The following is an 18,658-nucleotide window of genomic DNA, read 5'->3' as shown; positions in this document are numbered from 1 at the left end:
GGTTTTGTATTTTAGCATTGTCTGACGTTGTATTGGTTGCATTTGTTATAGTAGCAGATTGAAAAAATGATAAACTATTGTGTTCATGTTATTGAAAAAAAAATGTAATTGTGAAAACATTTAATCAATGTATGAGTTTTTTAAAGATTGTCTGTCTGTTGCTTTGTTTACAATTCTGAAACCATTTTGTACCTGAGAGACAGTCATTCCTTGAAGGATACAGCACTTGATCAATTTCGGGTGCACAGTGTGGCATAATATGCTACCATAATTTGTATAATGCTTCATATGTTGATTTTATTTAGTGTATCATGAAGCTCTAAACAGCTGTAACAGTCTGCAGACATCATTAAAGGTTACTTTCCGTAACGTGCAATAGACAGAAAGACAATTTGCTTCTCAGTCTTACAGTTATAGTTTGTAGTCAGTCATGTACCCTTCAGTTGAAAACTTCATTAGAACAAAAAAATTTCATTTTTGTGAATCATCAAAAACCTGAAGAGCATTTTATTCCTGGTTTAGATAATCATTAAAAGATGTTATCATAATAGTGTTAAGGCTGTATGTTGAGTTTTTACTTTTGCCTAGCAATGAGAACTGGATTATATTTTCCTTTGAAACACCTGGAGAGCTGTATATGAAGCCATCCATAATACTGTTCATTAGTGAAACATTGTGATGATGTTTGTGGTTGCATGTTACAATGTGACAAAGAATTTTGGTATTCTCGCTGTGCAGTATAATGTTACAGAATCATGAGCACATCTGTGTTGTCCTACAAATACTCCAGAAGCACTGGACTGTTAATGGTTGAGACGGTTTTCTGTTCTATTCCAGTTGTATACTAGGTGGGGGTGGGGGTGGGGGGTGGGGGGGCGATGACTCACTATATTCCTAAAAAATGTACCTAAATCCCTCTTTACCTTATTCTCATGACCCCTATGTGGTGTGTACGGTGTACACAGCAGTTTTCCTCAAATAAAGTTAATTTCAGTGAGAATAATGCCTCCTTTCTTCCAAAGATGCCCATGTAAGTTCCTTGAACATACACATTAAAAGTTTTCTATGTGCTATGGTGAACTGCTGTGATCCTAGCACACCTCACATCTGAATTAATGTAGTGTCTGCTGTCATACTTGCTAGACAAGAAAACTAAACAGTGGTGCATAATTGGGTGTGTTAGAATCTTCTATGCAGTTTTCTTTGCTGATGTACTGCATTTTCTCAAAATTATCCAACAAAGAAATCTTTCATGCACATCTCTATTATTTATTTTATATTTACATGCCATTTCGTATTGTTTCTAAGTATTACCCATAAATATTTAAACAATGTTATTGGCTCTGTAAGTTAAGTACTACTCTCATATTTGGACACTGTGGGGTTATTTATCTTTGTTATATGCATTATGTTGCATTTATCCACATTTAAGCATAACTGTCATTCATTTTACCAAGTGGAGTTTCATTGTCAGGCAATCAGAGTTTCTCTACAACTGTTCAGTGACAATACCTTCCTGTACTGAACAATCTGATTGGGCCACACTTTACTTGGGCACACTTTGATGTTACAAACATTTGCCATCCAGTATAAGAACTCAGTTCTATTAACAAAAAAATGTGATCAAACTACTGTGTTTTTCTGGTTCATAGGTAAATTTGTGCAAATGTTGCACATTTTTAAGATGGTAACAGCTATGTAAAGAAGGAAGAATAAATTGAATATTGGAAAGATCACATAGACAGTAGTGTTGCTATGTGTCTACAAATTTATTCCATTGAATGTGACCAAGAGTGATAGATCTTTTTAATTTTTACATACTGCATACATGCATCTCAAGATGATAAATGGAGTGTGCTAGGAGAGGTTAGTTAATCATATACTTCAACAAATGCAAAAGTGAAACTATGAAAGGAAGTTTGTAAATATATGTTGCACATTTCTCTGTTGACCAGTTCTGTTTTTCTGTCAGTGTTTGTCTATTTTTATTAATTTTTGAATGATACTTTTGTTTTAATGTACCTGCCTGTTTTGGTGGAGTCACAAAGTTATCACGTCTAAAAGTACTTAATCAAATGTAACTTAATGGCTTAAATGTAAATCAATCTCGTAATTTATTTTTTCACTTAATGATTGTGTATTGTATCTTCAGTATTGAACATTTAGCAGTCTTCATGAAAAGGAAAGATGAGCAGTAATTTATAGGCAGATATGCAATGGTCTAACTAAGGTTACATTTAATGATAATCAAACAAAAATCATTTTTGTTTTGCATTGAGGAAAAGTATATTATTATAGGCCCCAAGAAACACAAGAAACCGGAATGCTGTTTACAGTTATTATTTTCTATTTATAAACTTTGTAAAAAAAGACAATCTTCTGGGACACAGATGTCATAAGAATAGAAAACAGTGGGAGCTACAGTTTTGGTTGTGATATGATAGGAATGAAAGTGAGACTATGGAGAGTTACAATCTTTGTATGGGGAGGTAGAAGACAGTGATCACTGAAGAGGAGCAGTCACTGCATGGTCTTATTAGTGAGAGTAATATGAGGACACACAATCTGACTCTTGCATAATAAGGAATGTGAAGAGGGAACACTGTAAAATAATGATTATTTTAACTGTTCTCAAGCACTTGATGCAGAAATATTTCTTTTATTTATTTATTCATTGTTACTTTTCAGGCTTTCCCTGTGGATCTGCTTCAAATGCACTTCTCAGGTTTGCAGCCGGGTAACGTGCACATCCCATAATATTTCATTGATACAACTGTTTGGCATCTTCAACTGGTGGTTGTTGTTGTTGCCACTGCTGTAAGAGGCAACTAACCATACCAACAGCTGAAATTGTCAAATAGTTATATCAATGAAATATTGTTAAATGTGCAGAATGTTATCCTGTGGCAAACCAGAGAGGTGTGTTTGCATTTATTCATTGGTTGGAAATTAATTGCAAATACGCTTACTGAGAAATGAAATAAGGTAGATTTTCAAACAAAAAGTAATTTGATATGAAAGTCACAAAATCAGTATTATGAGAATGTTAATGACAGTCAACATGTTATTGTTGATAACTATTGGTTTGGCAGTATTGATTTTCAGGAAATAAATTATGTAAGACAGTATTTGCTATTATTATTTATTTATTTATTTATTTATTTTCAGCAATTGAAGGGTGTGGTGGAGTGCCCCCCATACGGCCTCTAGAGACTTTACACAATGCTCTGTCACTGAAACAACTGGATTGTTTCCTAGAGACTGTTACATCTGCACCTCTGTTTCGCTCACCATCGTCTTCGCCTCCAAATTTTCCATCTACACCACATTCGTCACTGGTTCTTCATCACTTGCCATTGCAGTCTCCAAGCAGTAGTAAGTAATGCTTCCATTTAAGACCTGTAGTTAGTAAATAGTCCACAGATTTTAAACAAATGATTTGTGGTGCCTAGTTCATTGAAATTGGTGAGTTGAGTGCTCATCATTTGAACATTTGTTGGCAATATGTAGAATCTTGGCTATGGTATAAATATCAGTGAGTAGAATTGAAATAAAGATATTAATTCTCCTTTGGAATTGGTTTGTTATGGGTTAGTTACATTGCGTAAAAATGTACCCATTGATTTAGTTTTTCTAGGAGAGTGTCTTACAAATAGCCATGGCTGAAATGCCCTTATATGCCTGACATAGGTTATCATAATATTTTGGCACAATATTAAATGGATGGCAGAGAATTCTAAACCAGTATTTTGAGATAAGGAATCAACGATTGAGAATAAGTATACCATCTGGCATGAGATCTCAAATGACCAGTGTTTGTGAGGCATGTGTTTGGAAACATAAATAGGTTCATCATAAACAACAGCCTGCTTCATTGATGTTCATAGAGCTACCTTGAAAAACAATACACATGTGTCTGTGGTGAGTCCACAATGGAGTTTATCACTGTTAACAGTTCTGACTGGTTATCAGAGACAGAGAGTTACACATTACAGGAACTTGCAGACATTCATTTAATGTATAGTTTAGCAGCATGGATTGTTTTTTAAATGAAAGTAGTACTGTTCGATATTTTAGGTGAAAATTTTGTTACAGGTAAGCCAGATGGTACGGGAAAATCTCTTCGAAAACCTAGTTTGTGTGCTAATTGTTTAGGAATTTCTGAGTAATATTTATAAGAATACTCTTCAGGAAGTATTCATGTAAAGACTTCTTCTGCCATTGTTCAGAATGATTCTTATCTCTTTTATTCTGAATATCCACTATTATTTTAAAACACTGTGTGTTCATTCAACTAACTGAGTTTGATAACTCTATTTCTTGATTGTCTGCAGTTCAATGAATTTGGTTGGCTAAATTACTAAAACATATGAGATAAAGAATAGAAAACAACAGATTATATCTGAGCCGAAAGTAAGCTTTACACAGAAGCACGTATATCCTAATGATTCACAGCCACTTGAGGGTGGGACTACAAAAGTTAGGCGGCCATATAAAGCCATCTATTTCAGTAATTTTAGTTCATCTCTGGATTAGGTGTTTTTAACTAAAGAGAAATGGGGGGGGGGGGGGGGGGGGGGGGGGGGAGGACATCTATATGAACTAGTACTGTTTGATATTTTAGGTGAGAATTTTGTTACAGGTAAGCCAGATGGCACAGGAAAATCTCTTCGAAAACCTAGTTGGTGTGCAAATTGTTCAGGAATTTCTGAGTAATATTTATAAGAATACTATTCAGGAAGTGTTAACGTAAAGATTTCTTCTGGCATTGTTCAGAATGATTCCTATCTGTTTTATTCTGAATATCCGCTATTACACTCCTGGAAATGGAAAAAAGAACACATTGACACCGGTGTGTCAGACCCACCATACTTGCTCCGGACACTGCGAGAGGGCTGTACAAGCAATGATCACACGCACGGCACAGCGGACACACCAGGAATCGCGGTGTTGGCCGTCGAATGGCGCTAGCTGCCCAGCATTTGTGCGCCGCCGCCGTCAGTGTCAGCCAGTTTGCCGTGGCATACGGAGCTCCATCGCAGTCTTTAACACTGGTAGCATGCCGCGACAGCGTGGACGTGAACTGTATGTGCAGTTGACAGACTTTGGGCGAGGGCGTATAGTGGGCATGCGGGAGGCCGGGTGGACGTACCGCCGAATTGCTCAACACGTGGGGCATGAGGTCTCCACAGTACATCGATGTTGTCGCCAGTGGTCGGCGGAAGGTGCACGTGCCCGTCGACCTGGGACCGGACCGCAGCGACGCACGGATGCACGCCAAGACCGTAGGATCCTACGCAGTGCCGTAGGGGACCGCACCGCCACTTCCCAGCAAATTAGGGACACTGTTGCTCCTGGGGTATCGGCGAGGACAATTCGCAACCGTCTCCATGAAGCTGGGCTACGATCCCGCACACCGTTAGGCCGTCTTCCGCTCACGCCCCAACATCGTGCAGCCCGCCTCCAGTGGTGTCACGACAGGCGTGAATGGAGGGACGAATGGAGACGTGTCGTCATCAGCGATGAGAGTCGCTTCTGCCTTGGTGCCAATGATGGTCGTATGCGTGTTTGGCGCCGTGCAGGTGAGCGCCACAATCAGGACTGCATATGACCGAGGCACACAGGGCCAACACCCGGCATCATGGTGTGGGGAGCGATCTCCTACACTGGCCGTACACCACTGGTGATCGTCGAGGGGACACTGAATAGTGCACGGTACATCCAAACCGTCATCGAACCCATCGTTCTACCATTCCTAGACCCGCAAGGGAACTTGCTGTTCCAACAGGACAATGCACGTCCGCATGTATCCCGTGCCACCCAACGTGCTCTAGAAGGCGTAAGTCAACTACCCTGGCCAGCAAGATCTCCGGATCTGTCCCCCATTGAGCATGTTTGGGACTGGATGAAGCGTCGTCTCACGCGGTCTGCACGTCCAGCACGAACGCTGGTCCAACTGAGACGCCAGGTGGAAATGGCATGGCAAGCCGTTCCACAGGACTACATCCAGCACCTCTACGATCGTCTCCATGGGAGAATAGCAGCTTGCATTGCTGTGAAAGGTGGATATACACTGTACTAGTGCCGACATTGTGCATGCTCTGTTGCCTGTGTCTATGTGCCTGTGGTTCTGTCAGTGTGATCATGTGATGTATCTGACCCCAGGAATGTGTCAATAAAGTTTCCCCTTCCTGGGACAATGAATTCACGGTGTTCTTATTTCAATTTCCAAGAGTGTATTTTAAACACTGTGTGTTCATTCAACTAACTGAGTTTGATAACTCTATTTCTTGATTGTCTGCAGTTCAATGAATTTGGATGGCTAAATTACTAAAACATATGAGATAAAAAATAGAAAACAACAGATTATATCTGAGCAGAAAGTAAGCTTTATACAGAAGCACATATATTCTAATGGTACACACCCACTTGAAGGGGGGGGGGGGGGGCTACAAATGTTAGGCAGCCATATAATGTCATCTATTTCAGTAATTTTAGCCCATCATTGGATTAGGAGTTTTTAACTAAAGAGAAACGGGGGTGGGAGTTGGGGGGGGGGGGGGGGGGAGGGATATCCATAGGAACTAGGCTGTCTTTTCAAGGATATGCATACATCTTCCATACAAACAGCAGAAACCACTTTCAAATATGAACAGGCTGATTCTGAAGTATTATCACACTGACTGAACCCAGCAGTTATGAGGGGTAGTAATAAAGTTATAATTATTACCTCAACAAATTGAACTCAACAGTGAAACTTGTTGATCAGGTTAGTTCCTCTCTACATATTCACCATTCTAGGTGACACTGTTTCCAGTGATAAATGACTTGGTGGAGACCTTAGTTCTCAAAATGTGTTTTTGACTGTTCAGTAAATGTTCTCGCTTAAAATTCCTCTGTGTCATTCTGGAAATGAATCACACACTGTGGTTTCTTCAGTTGAGGAAAGAGTAACAAGTCACTGGGTGCCATGGCATGAGAATTAGAGGGAGGGGGATTACAGAATTTGATAGCACTAATAAGCTGTCTGTCCTATGCGGAATGAGTTGGGGCACCGTCACGGAGAATGAAGCACGTCACTTCCCCACAATGCTTCACCTTAGTGCCTCCAACTCATGGTGGGAACAATCGAATGAAAACAATCAATTCATTCGAATGTTGCAAAACTATGTCATTCAGTTATAGTTTTTACCTATTGGTTGTATTATTTACCCATTCTTTTCAGTGAAACCAGTCAATGGGAACAATTGAATGGATTCAATCGATGTCGTCGGCTCGACTACTCATACATTCTTTCCAGTGAAACCAATCTGTGGGAGCAACTGAATGAAAGCAATCATTCATTTGGTCAGACTTCTCATTCATTATTTTGAATGCAACCAATCTGTGGGAGCAACCGAATGAAAACAGTCGAGTCAGTTGTTTGTAGTTTAACATTTCAGTTGGATTATTAATCATTTGCTTTTTTTGAGTGAAAGCACCCTATGGATGCAACCAAATTGAAACGTTTGACATCTTTGTAACTTTGAATATTGGTTGTATTGTTTATTCTTTCTTTTCAAATGAAAACAGTCAGTTGTTTTTCTGTCAGTTGAACCGTGTATTCATTCTTTCAAGGGAAACCACTCATTAGTATTTTTGCTCATTAAACTATTCATTCATTCTTCTAAGTGAAACCAGCCTGCAGTACTTTCATTAGTTGAACTAAAGCAGTCCACATTACACTGCCAGAGGATAGCCCTACTCCCAGGAGTAAGTGAAAACATATCTCATGGGGTATGCCAAAGTTAAGATAAGATAAGATAAGATAAGATAAGCATTATACTCATTCATTTAATTATGTGCTGAATGGAGTAATTTTTATTTTCACCATTTAAAACTTACTCATATATTGGTGTGGGTCTAGTTGTTCTATGTGCCATTAACATGTAACTACTGGGACAAATCTAATTATTCACACACGCACCCCATGGAGCAGGGGTAACTTGAGAGGGGGAATGTTTCCTCGTTGCATTTCAGTACTGAAAACACCAGAGTGCCTCCTGCCAATCAGTAGAGATAAATTACACATGAGATTTACAAGGATTAGTGAGAGAGCATTATAGATATGTTCATGTTCAAACATAGAAGTCATTTGCAGTAAAAAGTATGAATGCAAATTAAGTCAGTTTCAGTACAGCTCATTAGTAAAAGTTAAGTGACGTTTAAAACATTCATTCGTCTGATGGCATTGCAGTGCACGCGATTGCCAATTGTCGGCAGCTTCTCATTGTCTCCATAAACCAGAATTGAAAATGTAGGGCATTCCCAAATAATCTTTACAACTTTGATCATATATATTTCAGAAATGGGGAGAGGTAGAAATGTGTAGGTTGTGGTATAGTGTTCAGACACACCAAAGGTGCTAGAAGCCGCTTAACAGAGTTCGTAGTGTTAAGGTGACCATATTTTATAGGCCCAAATTTGGGATACATTAAAAAATTTTGATACTGCACGAAAGTCTTAGTCAAATTTAGTAAATGCAAACTATCACTTTAATTTGTTAAAAAAAGTACATTAATTTAAACTTTATTTGTATTAGATGAAGGAGTGCAGGCAGAAATACAGTATTTATCAGTGCTGTAAATTTTCTCCAGCATGTCTGTATTCTTCAACAGCATATGAAGACATTCATGTTTCATCACAGTTCACTCTAGACATCAACAATGCATGTGTAGCTTCTACAACAAACTGTGTTTTGTCTGCTCCATAAACTGCTTGCTCAGGAAAATACTTAATTAGCAGCATACCAATACAGGTGAAATGAGCCTCTAATATGGGATAAATGATTTCACAAGATATCTAAGGGATATTCCAGTGCCATGTCCGAACTAGTGTGTCCTCGTTGCTGCAGTGGTGGGAGCTCAGATTTCCTGGAGATCCTGCCGAAAGAAAAAAGTGTAATGTGGTTTTGCAGCACCTGGGTGTTAGATCTGGTCTGTACTAACCATTTCACACACTGTGCGAACTGCTGAGGGGTGGCCAGTCACTAACTAAAGTGGGGGGGGGACAGCTTTACATGTGTGTGAACATTATGCCAGAAACAGCATTTCTGAAGTATATGTGATCAAAGTTGTGAAGATCGTTTGTAATGACCTTTAAGTGTATAGAAGGGTGTCAAAGTGTTCTTGCCTCTGGATTTTTAATAGACTAAATTGAAGAATCTTCTGGTCCTCTAATCAGCTTAATTTCCCCAGACATTTAAATAGGTCCAGGATTACCAAGGACAGTGAATAAAGATCTAGTACATCTCTGGACACTCTCAAAATTGGAATCAATCTGGGGAAACCCAATGTTACACAATTATAACTTTCCCTAAGCTAATTACCTGGAATATATTTGTGCTCATAGTAACATTGAGCGAATATATGCTCAGCTTATTTGAAAATGGATACAGGATGTTATAATCTCATTCAGCTGAGCAGTTTTGAGGTATTATTTTAAAAATGTGTCTGTGTGTCAGATTTGGGAAGGTATGCACCATCTTGCTTTTGCCAGCCAGCCTGAGTGTGGTTTTTTATGCAATTTCTCCACACTCATCTAGGTCAACACTAAGCTGGTTGTGCAGACACATTACAACACACAATACTACCTCTAAACGTAACCTTGGGTTGGATCTTCAAGATTATTCTTGTTTGATAGTTTTAAGAAGTTGCAAAGCTCGAAATTTATAAATGTACTTTGTTCATTTCTACCTCTTAAATGGAAACAGATAATACTACAGATGATTCTGATGTACAGTCTTAGACATAAAAACTGACCGCCAGCCGGCCGCCACACAGACTAAGTCCGAGTCGTTCACTTCAGGTGGCCATTAAAACTGACCGCCCCTGACAACTCTAAGTCCGGCCGTCTGCACAATCTGACAACACTGTAAGATGCGGAAGTGTTAGGACGAAGTGTTGTCTACTTCTGAGCTAATATGGCTGGAGTGAGCCTGTGGTCTTGTGGTAATCGTCGTGCATTCTAAACTTACAGTCGCATGTTCATGTCCAACAGATTTTTTTTTTTTTTTACCACATTTCGGTCTAAAGTTATGAGTCTGATTGAACATCGAAGACAATTCGCTTAACATTCTACCCACCCGCAATAACAAGTATTCCAGAAACAATTCTGCAGTACAGCTTGTGGCTGCATCACGATCATAACAGCTTACGCTCGAGCGTTTCCTCGCGCTGCAGCAGCTACCGGCCACCGGCCAGATGCCACCTGCCGCCTGAAATCCGGCGCCGCCCATGTGAAGGCGGTGCCACGCTGTCAGTGTATGTATCAATACCATTTTCAAATTTGAAGTTCTAGTTATCATCTTGCAGTTAAGCATTGGATTTTGCATACTTGAAAATCACGAACTACAGTTAAGCATTGTAAAATTGAGTCGCAAGTGAAAAAAGGTGTAACATCTGCAACACAACGTTTACTTTTGGTATAACAGAGGGGTGAATGTAGAGGAGGCAGCTAGAAAGATTTGAACTGTGTGTGGAGCGAGTGCTTTTGGGAAAAATACGCCAGAAAAAGATATTCTTGTTTCAACAAAGATCGTTCTGGCATGAATGATTTTCCACATTAAGGAAGTCTCGACTACTGATATATGTGACAGATTACCATTTTACCATCATGCGATATTTGCATTCAACAGGCAATGTTCAGAAGCCTGGTGTAGGAATACTGCATGCTCTAATTTGAAACAACAAAAATCAACGGAGTGACTATTATTGAACGTCATCAGGTCGCTCATTGAGCATTCCTATGCAGTACTGTTACTGGTGACGTGTTATGATGCCCTTATCGTTAACTTCCTAAGAAGAAATGAAAGGCTGAGCCCCACCAAAAGATGTAGACTAGAGCAAAGAGTAGTGTGAACATAATATTTTACATCTGATAGCTCCAAACGTGTGTTTTGGACTACGAATTCTGCCCCAAGGGGTGTGTGAAACACAGCTGGAATTTGTTGTCAACAACTGAGACACCTTTCGGTCGCAGTGTAAGAAAATCGAGCAACAAAACTTCATCACCTATGCTACTGCATGATAACTGACTCTGTTGATTTGAGAAACAAAACTATCCAGGAGATTGATAGGAAAGTCGTCTCTCAGGCACTTGTATTGATAGGGAAGTCCTCACTCAAGCACTTGTCCCTATCGTCATACATTGGTAAAATTTTACCTTTCCCGCTCTTGATCGATCAACCGTCAAGGCAATTCATTTCTAGACGAAAATACTCTTAAAACTACACTGGTTTAATGACATCGTTAGAACCAGTGGGTTTCTACAGGCGTAGAATTTGTAAACAACTTTAGGATTGTCAGATTGTTTTAGATACCATGAAAGAAAATTCAGCTGCTGATTATTTTCTCTTTGATGATTACTGTTGTGATTAATAAACTAATGGAAAATGCAATTAAAATATTCACTGCACTAATACAAATTAAATTCAGCTTACTACAGAAACATCACAATGGCAGTCTATCATAATAAAGCATTAAGTGTCTGTGAGACGATTGAGCCTATTTTAACACAAATTAGTTGGATATTACCGACTTTTGACTTTGAAAAGATCTGTATTTACTTCATTTCCTGTATCATTCGCAAGTGTTATGAAAATGTGGCATTTCAACGATAAAATTATGTATTCACAACAACAAAAAATATCTCGGCAGAAAACAAAAGTGGCATTATGAAATTGGCAGTACCGTAAGGTTTTCGCTCTGACACTAAGGGTTACTGTAAGTAGCAAGACGAATTTTGCTCGAGCGTTATCTTACGATTCCCTTATTGAGTTTGTATCTGCCTGCTTGTAGCTCTGCTACAAAAGATTTAAAAATCTGGCTCTCAGCGAGTCTCGAAAGGCGAACGAAAGCAGCTTGCACCTGGTAGCCAAGCATGTTGCCTAGGAACTGGTTTTTTCCTAAAGTGGGAAGACATCCTTTTGTGGTTGAATTGTTGGCAAATGTCAGTCAGACATGTGCCGTTGGTCTAAGCGTTTCGGTATGTTGAATTTGTACCAATGATTTTTCTACAGCTTTTTTTTTTCTGTTCCAAATAGAGAGTTGAAGTCTCCCATTAGTATTTTCACGTCATCTTGGTGAATTTTGCTCATAGTATTTTCGAGTGTGTCAGAATTTTTCGACATTTTTGGTGTTTTTCTTATTTTCAATGTTGGTGGGGGCATGTGCATTGATGAGTGTATATTTCACTGGGGCTCTGAATGAGCATAGTCATAAGTCGATTGTTGATGTGTGTGATTTCTTTGGTAGAGATAATAATAGATCTGTGTTCGAGAAAAGCAATGCCAAAGATTGGTATGCATTTCACTGCCTTTTGTTGTATTTTGCTCTTGAAGATGCAATGGTTTCCGTAATGCAAGGTTTCACTGTCAGTTAGTCGTGGTTCGTGAAGAGCAAGGATGAGAATTTTTTGTTGATCGATTTCTTTTGCGAGATTATTTAGTATTTGTGCTTGGATCAATGTATCGATGTTTAGTTTTCAAATGCATGTTTTCTGCTTGTAGGGAAATTTACCAGAGATCTTCGATATTCTCTGCCGTGCTAACCTGGACTCCCCAGAATCCGAAAATCCAACTGCCGCCTGTCGACAGCGAGGTTGTGTACCACCTGGGGTAAAGTTGACTTTGCTTGAACAGTTCATGTTTGCTTGTGTTTCATCGGTTTGGCTTGGGTGATACTAGGACCGGACAGGACCAGAGGGTGTTGAAGCTTTTGGAAGCAAATATTTTCAGCCGAGATGTGGACAATTATCTGATAGTCGGTCAAGCTTCACTTTGTTGCAGCTCTTTAGATACAAGTCCATTTACTTTCAGTCTCCTCCTTACAATTCTTGCAATGCAAGGTAATTGAAAAATCTCATCCATTCGACGCCAACTGAGGAGTTGACTGGTGCATGTGTTTTTCAACACACAGCAGTCATCACCCTCACTGGAATCAAGGAGAGAGAGAGAGTGAGTGAGTGAGTGAGTGAGTGTGTGTGTGTGTGTGTGTGTGTGTGTGTGTGTGTGTGTGTTTTTTTCGTGTTCACGCACAATCTGAATCAATACTTTTAACATTAGAGAGACAACCAACAATATAGATTGCTTCAAATATGACTGTAAAGTATTTAAATGCGATGGGAAGTTACAAACTGAATTTTTACCCAACCCACGACCTGCGTATTACGTTAAGTAAGATGTATTAACTCCATAGTATCGTTAGCAGACACAGTGCGCTCTTGTTGTCGAGGTTCGCGACAAGTGCACCGATTAGCAGTGCCCAATGCCGCCGCGATTTGTTTGTGTTGCCTGAGCGTGGACACTGCAGCAGACGCTTCACCATAAACAGAAAGAAATCGCCTTGGCTCTGACTGCAGTGAGCGGATATCACTGCCTGCGTGTTCTTATAGTAACCAACGTGAGACTCTACTCACAGGTGCCATGGAGCAATTGCAACGGGTATCATGTCATTAGTCATCAGAATATTAACCAGTTATAAAATGTCCACTCTATTTGAATCCCAAGAAAATAGGAACCTTCTCACAAAGGAATGTGAGGTGATATCAAAATTTATCCAACATACAAAAATTAACTGCTGGGCTTTCATGTATGCAGTAGTACCCTTGTTTTAGTATGAAGTGAGAAAATAAACACGAAAAACTTAAGTTCCTGAGAAGCGTATCAGTCATCTCCTCTTCTCGTATCATAACTTTTGTTTTAGTATGAAGTAAAAAAAATAAACAGTTTAAGGTTGTGAAGCATAGTATGACACCAGATTCTTATCGTTGGCGCTATCTGAAACGCAAAAATCAGGGAGCTGTCCATTCTTTTGTCCAACAGTCTGTCTCCTTCCATGAATTACTCCCGCTAGGAAATTCTTATTTAAGGACTTGTGGCCATCAAGTTCTTCAACAGAACAAGCCTTATGTTATTGTGCTAATTACGGTATGGAAAAAATGCAACAACGACGATTTCTCTTACAGCAGTGGGGATTTTTGCAAATGTCTGTATTCAGCAATGACTGCCAGCTGCCACAACCCTGCACAGAATCCATTAAGCAGGCAACACAACTGTGCGTGCACTTCAGACTTCATTCAGAAAGATGTCGGGAGATGGATGGAAACGTCAAATTATTGTCGCTTTCCGAGTCTATTCAATCCAGAATGAGGTGTTATTAAGGTATTTGAGCTTTCTAGCAATTACACTTTTATAAATCCCATATGAGTATTCCCATAGCCAAAAGAACCCGTTAGTGTGAAACTATCGGGAACTGCATTAGTATCAAACTGCAAGAACTTGAGACAATACGTGGACTCTTCTCTTCGCTGGGTGACCTATTACTGTTATTTAGGATTCTCTCCGCCCTAGGCATAATGGAAATGGAACTTCAGGGGCGCTTTCCGTTATTCTTGACAAACATCAGCAACTTGTTATCACTGCGAGTTACAACTGCATGATGATATGGCTCAGGTTGTCAGTAGTTGTGGTGGTGTTATGCTCTCAAACTGCTTACAGTAACGTTAATGGTGGCACACATAATTTAGCGCTGACTACCTATTTACGTAAAGATAGTGTTGTGGTGTCATCGCTTCTCTTTATTTGGCCTCAGCTTGAGTAATCCAATTTAATGGACATAGTACAGTGTGTAAACTTTTAGATGGCAGACCTCTCCCTAGTCCTGAATCTGTAGAAGTCGGTAAATGTCGGGAGGCTTCGGTAGGCATGAAGTTTAGACTGCTACCAACATTACGTAGCTGACTGCGTTGTACAAGGTAGCCATTGTCGTCTGCTTCGTTATTGTTTCACGCTGTACTGTTCTGCGTGTTTTTATTGTGTAGTTCTGCTAAACATTATCAAAATGAGTGAAGAGGAAGAAGCCTTTCGTCTGCTTTCGTGTAAGCATGACGCGCAAATTGTAGCGCCAGCACTGCAACTGGTATGTGTGCCTTGTCCCCCCCCCCCCTCAAAAAAGGGTCCACTCCCCTCCCCTCACCAGCCAATGCTTGCTTCCTCCTCTCCCCGCACCCCCTTCACAACTCTGCCGTCTTACAGTTAACACACTGTACTCCATTCATGGGCTGCTAATGATACAGTATGACTACAGAGATCATCGTGCGGGTATTACATTAATTCTGCAATGAATTGCTTAACAAATATTACCCTCAGCTATGCAGCTGGAATGACTCATTACACAGGTATTCTATGTTGCACTTGGTTAAGGGATCAGTTCACTGCAATCCTGCCTCTACTGTTCGTAAATCCTTGTATACTTCATAAATGGTTCAAATGGCTCTGAGCACTATGGGACTTAACTTCTGAGGTCATCAATCCACTAGAACTTCAAACTACTTAAACCTAACTAACCTAATGACATCAGACACATCCATGCCCGAGACAGGATTCGAACTTGTGACCGTAGCGGTCGCGCGGTTCCAGACTGTAGCGCCTAGAACCGCTTGGCCACCCGGCTGGCATACTTGTATACTGACCATTCGTTATTTGACTAAATATGAACTGCAATCTGATTCGCATATATATGACATGGGTTAGCGCCGGCACAAAGCAATCACTAATGGTTGGAAGCCGTTGAAGTCCCGTTACACTGATGGCAAGACAAATGTTCGCAAATCACCTCTATTGCCTCAAAAAACACTTGCATCTTAAATATCGGACCGACATCCACACTGTCACAGCGCGTTGAAATACAGCTAAGACGGGAGATGAATATTTGTGACCGACTGGGCTTCGAACCTGGACCTCCTGCTTACTAGACAGACATGCTGATCACTGCACTATATTTTTTTTTAAGTTTGAGATGACTTTCAGCACCAGGTAGGCGGAGGCAAAGAGGGCAGGTGTCGAAGATCCGAGGCCTGGCCTCAATGCCTCCCCCATACCTGTCACTGAGCAGCTGCATTATTCCCATGTATTCCATGTTTGCACACATATATACCTCTAAATTGTGGAACAAAATTGAAGTAGTAATTAAGGTAAAATGAATTACAGATTGCCGCCTCCAATGGCGTGCGTTCCTTGTAGAACATAACTTATAACAGTGAAAAGGGTGACGGAAAAATACATAACAGACATTCATTCAGAAATCTATTCACAATTTATTTTGCACTGGATGCATATGAGGTCTGTAAGGAAGCCATATAGTTTTCAACAAATTAAAAAAATTTCAGAGCCGGAGTGGTTTTCCCAAATTAGAACAGCTCTGATTTTAGAACGAACGTAAAAGAATATTCCAGGAATAAAAAAAGTGAAAGAATAGTATTCTGCTTCTAATCAAAAAAACTTTCTACCTCTTTGTAGCCCACATAAAGCAATAGATAAAAAAAATTTGAAACCATTCCTTATATTTGTTATTCTTCTCAGCGTAAAATGTTCTTCTGCAATATAAAACATGTACTCTTCTAAGTTCTGTTTGTTACGACGTAAAACACAAACTGTCCCAGAAGCCACGAGTAACTGTATTCTTTGCGGACTGGTAACATTTCCATTCGGGTTGTAAAGCTTCAGTTATCGGTATAGGACTTTCTGCGGTTCTGTTGATAGTGCTAATTTCTTCCTAGTCCAGTTCCAAATTCTGATTCTATTTTCACATAAGGAGATGTGCGCTACAGTTTCTACAAGCCGACATTTGTTGCAGTATGGAGATGGTCTCAATTTGATTTTCCATAATCTTTCCCCTGAGGGTATGGTTTCGTTTACAACGTTGCACCATACGGCACTGACTGTAGTTGGTAGAATTTTATTGTTGATATTTTTCCAGACGTTCATCCAGTTTTTTGTAGGTTAATTTACCGGAATTGGTTTGTGAAGACGATGTCTGCTAATATAATCATAGACGCTTCTAGTGTTGGTTTGTGCTGGTGGAAGTTTTATACAGCTCCAATCGCCATAGTACTTTCGGACATAATCTAGGCTGGCATGCTACATTAACAGGAGCGTTCCTATCCACAGGATCTAACGAGAGGAACAGAAGTTTCGAGATGCCTGTCTTAGTGGCATGTATTTGTTTAAAAGCACGTCTGTAATTCCAAGTCCTCTGTTTTGCCTCTGCAAAGTCGCCGTGTGGAGGGATACTTTGAAGATATTTTGTTTCCACACATACCAAGAGGTTACAGCTAATATTTTATGAGTAGTGACCTGCAGTATCGGTAAGACTGCTGCGACATGATATATTATGCTAAGTATGTATGTATTTATAAAGTGAATTTTATGCAGTCGGTCTAACAATCGCATGTCATGGTCCTTCAACAAGGTTCCGATGACATTAAGCTTCCGCTCCCAATTGTTCGTGGCCATGCGCTTGGCATTCGCCCTTAAACTCAAGCCGAGATTGAATATCTCTTCATTTACATCTAACCAGTGTGCACCTGTTGCACTATCGTAAGAACCGAGATGCAGGTTCATTTGGCTACAAGAATGCATATGTTCCTCCAGCATGACGGGGCTCCTGCACATTCTAGTCGTCAGGTGACACATTATCCAAACCTAACATTTCCCGGAAGGTGGATCATTAGATATGGGCACTTTTCTTGGCCTTCTAGGTCCTCAGACATTATCTCTTTGGATTTTTGCCTGTGGGGATGGTTAAAGGCGAAGTCTACAAATAAAAAGTAAACCCAAGAGCCGATTTGATCGTTCGGGTTATGAATAGTGCAGCCCTCATAAAAGAACACAAAGACGACGTCAGTAGAGCTACACGTGGTGTTATCAAGAGAAGTCAACTGTGCATTGAAGTTGGTTGGTGGATTTTTGAAAATCAACTTTGAATGTCCTCATTTGCCTTTGCTTTGAGTTTGTTAGTGTTACGTACTAACAGCTGTATCTCTGTACTCAATAAAAAGTGGACGCATTTATATGGAATTTTTTTGTCTGTACTACCACCTGCTAAAATATCTACTAGTCCTCCTGAAACACCCTGTATATGGATATATGTGTGGTGTCTGTTTTTTCAGACATGTCCGAAAGAAAATGCTTCACGGCATTCTGCAACGACCTTCGATCTAGTTGCAGGGGCTGATACAGATTTCAGAGCTGCTTGGCTGTCTGAATAAAAGTAGATGCTACGATTTGTGTAGGGTCTACTCTAATTTTCCTCCGTGCACATGCTGACAGAAAAAAAACGTGTAATACTGTGGCCATCTTCCCTAAAGAGATTCTAGGTAGTACACCACACCTGGTACTTTTATCTGTTTTCAACCTGTCAGTAAACCACTATATTATGTCTCCTGCACGGTGTTGTGGTTCGCTTTTCCACTGCTACCTGCTTCCAACTGTTACATGGTAAAGTTTATTGAAACAGCTAGAAGTTATTGTGTAGTTAGTCAGCATTTCCCCAGTCATCGCCTTACTGATTTGGAATTCCGCATATTCTAACTATATCCAGTCATTTCCAATTTTTAGCCTTTATGTCCCTGCCGCTGCCTCCATTTTAAGCCACAGGTGTAAGGCGGGCATGTCTAGCATAATATCCATTCCAAGAGTGGATGTCCTGCTAATTCCATCTGTTTGTGAAAGCAGGCCAGTCTCTGCACTTCGCCAGACTCCCTAGCAACCACCTTCTGTTTGACTTTGTTCATATTATAGGCCAATAAATTATCATTGGTCTTTTTGCAGGGATGTATA

General features: G+C 40.0%; 1 protein-coding gene across 5 annotated transcripts in view; it reads left to right on the top strand.

Moving 5' to 3' along the window:
- Positions 1-18,658, top strand: part of LOC124722134 (inositol hexakisphosphate and diphosphoinositol-pentakisphosphate kinase) — a 577,166-nt gene that overhangs the window by 468,822 nt on the left and 89,686 nt on the right. For all 5 annotated transcript variants that reach the window (XM_047247339.1, XM_047247338.1, XM_047247341.1 and 2 more), the window contains exon 25: positions 3,169-3,375. In XM_047247339.1, the coding sequence (XP_047103295.1) occupies positions 3,169-3,375 (207 nt within the window). The remainder of the gene's footprint in view (positions 1-3,168; positions 3,376-18,658) is intronic.

This window comes from Schistocerca piceifrons, chromosome X, assembly GCF_021461385.2.
Source record: "Schistocerca piceifrons isolate TAMUIC-IGC-003096 chromosome X, iqSchPice1.1, whole genome shotgun sequence".
In the NCBI taxonomy this organism is placed as follows: Eukaryota; Metazoa; Arthropoda; class Insecta; order Orthoptera; family Acrididae; genus Schistocerca; species Schistocerca piceifrons.
This window is presented reverse-complemented; position numbering and strand designations above follow the sequence as displayed.